The sequence below is a fragment of the Aythya marila genome (genome assembly GCF_965140915.1).
Source record: "Aythya marila genome assembly, chromosome: 16".
Classification (NCBI taxonomy): Eukaryota; Metazoa; Chordata; class Aves; order Anseriformes; family Anatidae; genus Aythya; species Aythya marila.
In genome coordinates this window covers 13,259,142-13,268,460 of record NC_139057.1, presented here as the reverse complement: position 1 = coordinate 13,268,460, position 9,319 = coordinate 13,259,142, and the positions used below count along the sequence as shown (strand labels likewise).

The window sequence follows — 9,319 nt, the reverse complement described above, 5'->3', positions numbered from 1 at the left end:
CGGGACGCCGCAGCCCCGTGTTGGTACCTGAGGCAGCTCCCAGTTCTTGTGCATTGTGCTGCGGACACGGGACAGTCCCAGCTGCCACTTGAGAGCTTTCGTGGAAACCAGGAGACTTCGTGGCTTTTTTTTCAAACTGAAACCTCGCCGATGTGGGACTCGCCCGCTCTATCCCCCGACAGCAGCTTCCAGTGTTCCCCGAGGGATGAAGCTGGTTCGCTGGGTAACTCGGTTATCCCTGGGCACACCCCTGCCAGCCAGCAGCCACACCACGGCACACCCGGTGACTATTCATTACATCTCTATTATTCACCTCCAATTGAAAAAGTGATCAAAAATAATTTGGGAATTACTTGCCTCATTGGGCTCCAACCCAGCAATCATACAAAAGCAGTCACGGAAACACAGCTTTGCTGAATAGATGGTTTCCTGGATCCCATTTGCGCACAGCATGTGCAATCAGTGTGTGTCCCCGAGGGCACGCTCCGGTGCCTCCCATCCGCCACCGACAGCCTCCGAGGGGAGAGCTCCGAGGCTGTGCTGGAGCCGAGCCCCGCAGTGGCTGTTGTTGGGTCAGAGCTCTGCAGGCTGCCCCCGAGCCCTCCCCACGTGCTGACGCAGGGGCTCTGCTCCCTCCTGGGGCTGGCGCTGGGTCCCCGCAGCTTTGGGTTGGGCTCAGGGTGCCGACAAGGCGGGGGAAGCTGCGCGGGGCCCCCGGGAGGGCTGCGCGTCCCCACGCACCTCCAGTGGGGCCAGGGGTCCCCGGGGTGGGTGAGAGCCGGCACAGGGTGCCGAGCCCTGCATCGGTTTGGCCAACACACGGGGAGAGAATGGGCTATAAATAATCTGCTGCAATCACGTTGGGATCTTTGTGGTTGAAAACACCACCGGTAACTCTCCAACCAACAACTTCCATGCAAAGAAGAAATGCTTTCTGCACAGCAAAATAATGGCAGCCAGGTGGAAAGCGCAGTAACCACCCACAAGGAATCCAGATTTGGTCTGCACATTTTCACTCAGCAAAGGTCCAACCCCGAGTATCACGCAACTGCCTGTCCAGTTACAGAGAGGGATTAAAAACAGGCCCTCCAGCAGTGACCAGCCGTACTTCCCTGGTACCGACATTTGGTTTAGAGCTGTCCTCAGCAGACGCGTCCTCTCCTCAGCCTCCACAGCCTGGAGCTGCCACCCGCCGCAGGCAGGAGCAGAGCAGCTCAGTTCTCCCCAAGCAGCTACGTATTTGTCATTGCACTAGAGAATGAGATGCTCTTGCTGGAAAATCGGCTCTGGTCTGTTCAAAGCAACAAAGAGCCAGCACGGCTAACTGAGAAACCTTTGTCTGGGAGCAAGATTAAAAAAGAAAAGATGCGTATTATGGAAAAAAGGTAGCTGAATGAGGGGGCAGTTCGGACACCTCAGGAGAAGAGCCTGAGCGCGTTTGACCCTTGAGAACAGGGCTCCTTGGCTGGGCACCACTCGCTCTGCATTTCCTGCCAGCGCTCCATGGGGGCCGGGTTCCCCCGAGCGAGTGCCCGGCCCCCCCCAGGTCCCACACGATGCTCTGGTGCGGCCCTTCGGAGAGAGCAGCACGGAGGCACCTGGAGCGAGGCCGACCCAAGTCCTTTATGAGCCCTAAAAAAGGCAGAATGAGATGGCAAAGCCCAAGTGCCGGTGCTCTGGAGGAGGCGGCGTGGATTTGTCAATTGTGTCAAGTGACAGAAGTTTCTGCGGTGTGTTTTTTTTTTCCAACTTAAAAAACAAATAAATCGGGAAAACTAATCAAATGGACTGACCCAAAACTTCCCTTTTAGAGTCCGTTCGTTTCTATTGCTGTCACAGACGCTGGAGTGGAGGATCGAGACGTGGCTGCCGAAGTCTTCTCGAGGGCCGGGCTGGACACGCCGTCGATGGCCTTGGCAGCTGTGGAGCGCCCCGCGGGCAGAGCCAGCGGCTTGCTCTGGCTGTGCAGGCTTTGGCCGCAGATCCGGTGGTGCCTCTCCCAGTCCTTGTGCTGGCAGAAGGAGCCGCAGTACCGGGCGATGTTGCAGCCACTGCAGGTCTCACTGGCCTTGCGGCCGCAGTTCCAGCAGCTCTGAAAGGACCCAAGACACCACACTTCAGAATGCGTTTCGTTTCCAGAGCTGTAGGACAGTGCTGACTCGACAGCTCTGGAGGGGACGTTCATCCCCCTCTGGCCCAGATTTAGTAATGTTAAGATGAGCAATCCATTTATTCTTGCTATTTCACAGACCTTTGCCAAGGGTACTAACCCCTACTCCTCTGCCCTACAAAAGCCTGCCAGACTGCGCTGCACACATCCTCTCCCCTAGATCCACCCAAACGCACACAGGAAACAGCAGGCAAGGACTGAAAAACACACCACAGATGCTGCTATTTGGTCTTTTTATTTCCTGTTTTAAGCAGCTCTATTTTGGTACCGCTCCCAGCCAAGTGCTCTCCGCGGGGATTACAGCGCTGCACAGGCACCATTTGCTCTGCACCCTGCCTAGCTGCACAAGAGGTCAGAGCCGGCTAATTTGGAAAAGAAAAAGCCCATTCGAAAGCCTCCCAGCCAGGTGGAAGCGCTGCCAGCGCGCAGCCTTCAGTCTGGACGAGGAGCAGAGCCCCTCTGGCCGGCGGGCGAGGCGTCAGCTGGTGGGCTCATCGCCCGCGCGGCGCGAGCACGGGGGCAGGGGGCCAGCGCCGGGAGCTGCGGCCGCAGCTGCTCCAGAGAGGGGAGCGGGAGGATTAGCTTCCCTGCAGCTGGACCCCTGCATTAGCAAACGCCTACTGGGAGGGCAGCTTCAGCTGTGAAAGAGCAGCCCCTGCCAGAGCCCCGGGCCTCTCTCAGCAAGGCACATTTCATGGCCACTGCTGCCGCGAATGCAAGCGGAAGGCTGCCGGGCCCCATGCGCCCACCAGCAGGGTCTGTGCCCACGGCGACTTCGGGGCTGTAAAAAGAGCCCAAGCGAGCTGGTCAGGAGCGAGCAGCTGCTGGGAGAAGCAGGACTCGCAACCAAGAGAGGCCCCACAGGAGCCTACAGTAACTGGGAGAGCTGGGCCAGCGCTGTGCGGCTGTTTGCACTTGGAGCAGCGGCTTCAGACGTATTCCCAAGGTTCCCCGGCATGCCAGAACACACGCCAGCCTGTGAACAGGGCCCTTAGGGAAACAGGCCAGGGACGTGGGGTTCACGGGGTGCTCACTCGACTCCCAAGGTCCTGCACTGCTCCCACCCCCTGTGCAGCAGCACCGCGAGGGGGACGCACAGACCGGAGGACGCTCCCCTGGTATTCCCCTACAGAAAGCTCATTGCTTATCTCATTTCTTCCCCAGCAGTTCCACCCACTCCCATCATGTGTTTACTGACTGCCGCATCTGTCCTTCAGTGATTTCAGGGGAAGTCTCACAGCATGCCCACTGCTGCAATAACACCTGATGCTTACATGGCTCCTGCTGCGTGGGGTGCCCAGAGCGTCCCAGGCCCCGAAGGAGAAGGGAACCAGATTCACTGCCCATGTGGCCTGAAGCGACACGAAGCCCTCACTCCCATCAGATTTTTGGTCAGCAGAAACAAAGCCCAAAGCATTTGTGCAGAGAAATGAAAGCAGTAAGGCAGCCACAAGTGGCCATGACATCGCAGCGCAGGAATTAACCAAGCAATTTGTGCTCAGTGCAGCTGAGATCTCCAAAACTTAATGAAATGTGTTTCCAGTTAAAGGACAGCGAGAGTGATAATTAATGACTGAGGGGTGGAAAGGAATTCCCTGAGACACCCACTCAGCAGGTGTCGCTGGCTATGACAAACCAGGAGCCCTCCCTTCTTTCCTGAGATGCAAAAACCTCGTTAGGTGTCACCAGCCCTCTGCAGGGCAGGGACAGCTGTGCCACACACAGGTTTCTCTCTGATCTCATGGGATCAGAGGAGCAAGAGCACTGCAGGGCCTGTTTCTGGAGAGAAGCTACCACACGCTGCCTGGGCACGTGTTTTGTGAGCTCACAAACTGGCAAGGTCCAAGGCAGTACGTATCCACCGCGCTGGTCAGCACCAAGGCAGGGTGTGATTACAGACCATCAAGAAATGAGTAACTCTGACCTCTCGTGGGACCCAGTTTCTACCCTGCACTGTTTTAAAGCCGTACCCACCAGCACCCTTTTCTCTTTGCTCTCTAAATGCACAGAAATCCCTGGTGGCTGCCCCGTGTCCAGCTAACGGTGCGCAGCTGGGCCCTCACACAACCACACTGCACCTGAGGGCTCTTCCAGAGGGGAATCAGTTTAGGCTGATTCCTCTGCCAATAAAATACAACCTAAAGTTTTCTTTTTTTTTTACAGTATCAGTGCATCCTTTTAGTTACTGACCGGGGAGAGGCTTTTAAAAGGGAAAAGGGATGGGGGACCTGCAGGCTCCAAGCCACCCCTGGGCAGCCAGGCACCCAGGGCCTTGGTGAGTCCCTGAAACTCCCCACTGGGGACGTCCCCACAGCTGGGCCAGCGCTGGCACCGTACCTCCGTAGACTCCTCCTGTTCGTTGATCACAAGGAAAGCGTCCTCAGTAGCCTGGCGCTTGGCGTCCGCAATGGTCTGCTCCATGCGAGCCCTCTCGGAGGCGATCATCTCGAAGGCCTTCTGCTCGGCCTCCGCCACGGCCTTCTGCACCTCCGACATGGCCTGGCGCTTCACCTCGTTCACGGCTTCTTCTGGAAGGGAACAGCAGCCTCAGCAGCCTGCCCGAGCCTCGGGGCGACGCCAGCCTGGGCAGGATGGGGGCACGGAGCTGCGGTGCCGCGGCCCCTCTCGACTTGGGACACCCGTGGGTGGGGGACACGGGGCTCGGTTGGCGCTGCTGCCACGGCTGCTCCCGCCAGCAGCAGAGCCAGGCTTGGCCCCGCGGGCTCCCCGCCGACACCGTAGGCAGGAGCACCCTTGGCAAAGCCGGGGCCGGGGGTGCGGGCAGCCAGATGTGCACATCCCGGGGCTTTCCTGCAGCTGGCCTTCTCCAGTCGCTGCGGAGCAACGTGCAGCATCTGTGTTTACCTCAAGGGATCTGGCAGCGTCCCCTGCCAAGGTTCCTAACAAACACTTACCAGCTTTTTTCCATATCTCCTCGGTGACGTAGCTCGTTCCCGACCTGCTGCTGAACTCCCGCAACGAATCTGTTGGAACAGGGGACAGGGGAAAGGTTGGCAGAGCCTCATCCCAGCCCACTGCTTGCCGCGGGGTGGCTGGGGAATGCCCGGCTCTGTCTGGGGACCTGGCACAGACAGCGGCCCGGCAGGGTCGGGTTAACAGGCTAAAACTTGAAACAAAGGATTCCTACAGTTAGGGCCATTCATCAAACACTTGGATGATAAATTACAACATTTAATTAGCGCCCTGCATAATTTATGATGCAGTATAACCCATTTCCATCTCCCGGTACTTTATAACAACAAGCAATACTTATAAATACGTGCCATCAAACATCTGCACTGCCCACTGGCTTGGAACATCAATCTATAGGAGCAGCAGTTTACATTAAAGGCAGCGCTTTCCATTCCCAGGGGCAATTCAAAGACTCGAGTGGATGGACAAAGCGTCCTGCAAGCTCCCTGGCAGTGAGAGGTGTATACATTCCCCAGCACCCAGGGAGCCAACCTGACAGATGGGGACGCTCATACGAGGATCTAAACACAGAAAGCTTGTACTGTCTTCTATCCACATCTCTTTATTTAACACTTCAGAGGAACTTTCTGAAGGGTCAGATGGCACTGGCAGAACGAAAGCTGATTCATGTCAAGGGCTGTGAGGTTATTTAAGCTCGTGGCAGTCTGCAGTGTGTCCAGGGAAGCTTCCTGACATTTAGCTGCACCTTCTCGCAACAGCAACAGAGCCTGGAATTGGCTCCAGGTTCCAAGGAAGGGAGAAAACATCAACAAGGCTCCCGATAAAACCAGAAATGGTGCCACCTTCAGCAGCACAGGGCTGTAAGTACACGGGCTGTGCTGCACCCAGGTGCTGGAGGGCTAGGGGCTGGCCGTGCTCCTTTGGTCCCTACCCTCAGCAATCAGATGGAGCCCAGCGTGCTTGGGCTCATCTCCCTGACCTCAAGCTCTGCACGCTTCTCCTGTCCTCTGCGCTTTTCACAGTTCTAAAATTGTTCTAAAAGAAGCCGTCAAGCTATTGCAGAATTTATTTATTTTTAACCAAAAATTAAGTTACCTCCTTTCGGTGAAACTTTAAAAGCCATTCACAATTTCAAATCTGAAATTCAGATCTGCATGATATTCCCAAAGCAGGGCAAGGGCTGATTTAGAAGCAGGATTTTTTTTTTTTAATTTATTCTTCCTTCCATTTACGCACTTGCTCCCACACTGAAGTTTCCACATACACAATCCTCCCTGTTGCTTCTGTTTAGAAGTGCTATGACTGAAATCAAACTGAGTTAAAACCCTAAGGGTAAATTAAGATTTAAAGCTGCAACCAGCAAATGCTCATTAACATATTCTATTTTAGTTGCTTTTTCTCGTGTACTTGTTATTGTTTTCCTACGAAATACTCATTCTCACTGCCTGAGAACTACCAAAACTTGTTCAATTGCAGCTAAATCTAAGCTGGACCCAAATTCAGGTGCTCTTTTGACATGCAGGAAGATTCGCTCGCTCTCTTTATGTAACTTACCCAACTTGTTTGTATTACACCAAATTGACATCTTGAGTTTGACATTTATTATTACTGGTAGAAAACATGTATTTTCATTTTTGAATGAATGAGATTTTTTTTCCCAGCACTTGCAGCAAATGCTTTTGGATGGAGATTAGAATTCCCATCCAAATGCATAAAATCAGCACCTTGAGCTTGGATTTTGTGAAGGGTAAAAAGCCCTTGCCTATTGGAGGGGAAAAAATATTCAGTTGCAATGAAGTTAATTGACTCATGATAGGAAAAAAAAACAAAAACATTTAAAACCTGAACTAGAAGTAGTAGTAGCTCTTACACCAGCCTTCAGCATTTTCAGAATTAGCAGGTCCTGCCCTTTAAAATCCTTTATGCAAGACAGGCTGGAAGCAAAAGAGGAAGGAAACCAACAACTTTTCCTGCCCAGCTGGGTTCTCAGCCTTGGAGGATCCTGGTGTCGAGCTGCACCTGCTGACCAAACCCAGCCGAGGAAGACGCTCTCCTGGCACCAGCAGAAGCTGCTGCCAAAAAGTGCCTTCACACTTCAGCAAGCGCTGGCTCCAGGAGCTCACCCAGGAGCTGCCACGCGGTCAATGACTCGTCTCTCTTCAAAGCTTTGAGAACAGTTATGCACTGATCGAGATTTATTTATTTTTTAATTCTTCAAGGTCAAAAATAGTTTGGGTTCCAATGAAAATTGTGTTATTGACTGGGGAGAGTAATGGCAGCTTTTCATCTACAAGGTAATGCTCAAAATTGCCACGATGATAGATGAATTATCACAGAAAGTGATTTACCAGCGTGAGTTTTTCCCTATAATTTCGTTAAGGGAAGTCAAGCTGATCTTTTCAGTATGTTCTATTTAACAACTCATTATCAGTCTAAAGAGTTTTAGAGCCAGCATTTGGTCACCATGCTGGAAAGAAGAAATCATTAGCTTTTTTTTTTTTTTTTTCTTTTTTGGTAAATTAAAAAGTTCACAATTAAAATGGAATCTTTTGAAATTAAAACTTCGCACACATTCTGTTTTTCTTTTTTTTTTTTTTTCTCTGCACAGCAGGTAGTAAGAAACATTAGCCAGAGGCAGGTCTTACCGCTGCTGATGGAGTCGGAGCTGCTGGGGCTGTGCTGCCTCGAGCCCAGCTCGCCGCCCGCCTTGCGCGTCTCGGCCGTCTCGCTGCAGCGCCTCTTCCAGTAGTTGAGCTCCTCCCGGTCCGCCTCCTGGCAGCGCCGCAGCACGGCCATGGAGCGCCTCGTCTTCTCCACCATCTCCATGATGCAGTTCAGCGCCTGCGGGGAAGGACCAGCTTTCAGTTTTTCTGCCTGCCGACAAGGGCTGCTCCGGGATTTCTCGCTGGAGGTACCCGGGGGGCTGTGCCGGGGAGGTGGAAGGTGAGTCCGTGCGGAGGATCGGGGTCTGAGCGCGGCGCTGCAGAGGGAGCAGGGCCCGAGCAGGCCGCTGAGGTGGGTCCCGTACCCACACACGGAGTGCAGGTGAGCCTGGACACAGCACGAGCTGGGAGGGAGGTGGTGACACCCACACTGCTGGGCTTTGGTCACCATCAGGTGTGGCTGAACAGCTTTAGGGCCCTGCTCCTGAAGGTGGAGGCGAGAACAAACCGGTCTCTAAGGGAACAGTGTGTCCATGCAATGCACTGTTGGCTGGGGGACAGGTTTTTGTGACTTTTATGACACGTCTGTCTCTGACCTAGAGGAATTGGGCTTGGTACCAGCTCTCTACAGCCACATCCCAACTCACCACATTTAGCTATGGGGCTTGACACCCACACAAAACATTATCTTTTGGGTATAAGCAAGCATGGGGACCCTCTGCATTTATGATTAAAGCTGAATTTCAATCCCCTCTCTGTAGGGAAAATGCTCCAGTGAAGAGCGTGGACCAGCAGCCTTGCTCAGTGCAGAACAGGCTCTGCACAGGGTCTGCCAGATGTACCAACTCTTGTCCATACCCAGCTGTGACCCACAAAAGGCTGGCAACCCAGGAAAAAAAGCTTTTAAAAAATAATGATGGGGTTGGTTATTCTGCAAATTCCATATACTTGCTGCACATAACACATCTGCATGCCTGTTGGTACAGTGCTGGCCTGGGCAGCTGCAGAAAAGACCTTTATAGGGACAAGGCTGGGCTTGGTTGCTCTGACAGCCATACTCTAAAGGAGAAACTCCCCCACTCAAGCTCTGAGTCCACGCTGGGTTTGGCTTCCACTGCCCACGGGCAGAAGAAAACTACCAGGACACTGCTACTGCTCCTATCTGCCCTCCCCACCATCGACCTTCCTGTGGTGGCTTGCTCATCTACTTGTACAGCCTGGACATGGTGCCAACAAGAAGAAAATCACAGATTGGGGCAGGTGAGTGCTGGGTTGTGTCCCACAGAGCTTCCCACAGCTCCCAGTGCTCCTTACATGATCCAGATGCTTCCACTCATCAGCCCACTCTCTCTCTGTCAAGCGGTGGTCCACCAGCTCGTCCTGGTACCCTCCATTCAAACCTGCAACAAACCACAGCCACAACAGGGGTTAGATGGACCTTTCAGAGCTGGAGAGGTAACGTGGCCCTGAAGCAACAAACAGAGCTGCATTTCTAACCATGTATAGCTGTGATTTCAAACACTTCTCAAAGAGAAGGCTAATTGCATACTGG

The 9,319-nt window shown here is 53.5% G+C and overlaps 1 protein-coding gene across 6 annotated transcripts in view; it reads right to left on the bottom strand.

The window, feature by feature from the left end:
• Positions 1-1,804: 1,804 nt before the first annotated feature.
• CBFA2T2 (CBFA2/RUNX1 partner transcriptional co-repressor 2) overlaps positions 1,805-9,319 on the bottom strand; it is a 57,044-nt gene continuing 49,529 nt past the window's right edge. For 5 of the 6 annotated variants that reach the window (XM_082773184.1, XM_082773188.1, XM_082773187.1 and 2 more), the window contains exons 7-11: positions 9,082-9,167; positions 7,750-7,945; positions 5,086-5,154; positions 4,508-4,698; positions 1,805-2,092 (exon numbers count right to left, since the gene is read on the bottom strand). In XM_082773184.1, the coding sequence (XP_082629310.1) occupies positions 1,808-2,092; positions 4,508-4,698; positions 5,086-5,154; positions 7,750-7,945; positions 9,082-9,167 (827 nt within the window). In that variant the 3' untranslated portion in view covers positions 1,805-1,807. The remainder of the gene's footprint in view (positions 2,093-4,507; positions 4,699-5,085; positions 5,155-7,749; positions 7,946-9,081; positions 9,168-9,319) is intronic. The other variant, XM_082773185.1, reaches the window with a different exon arrangement.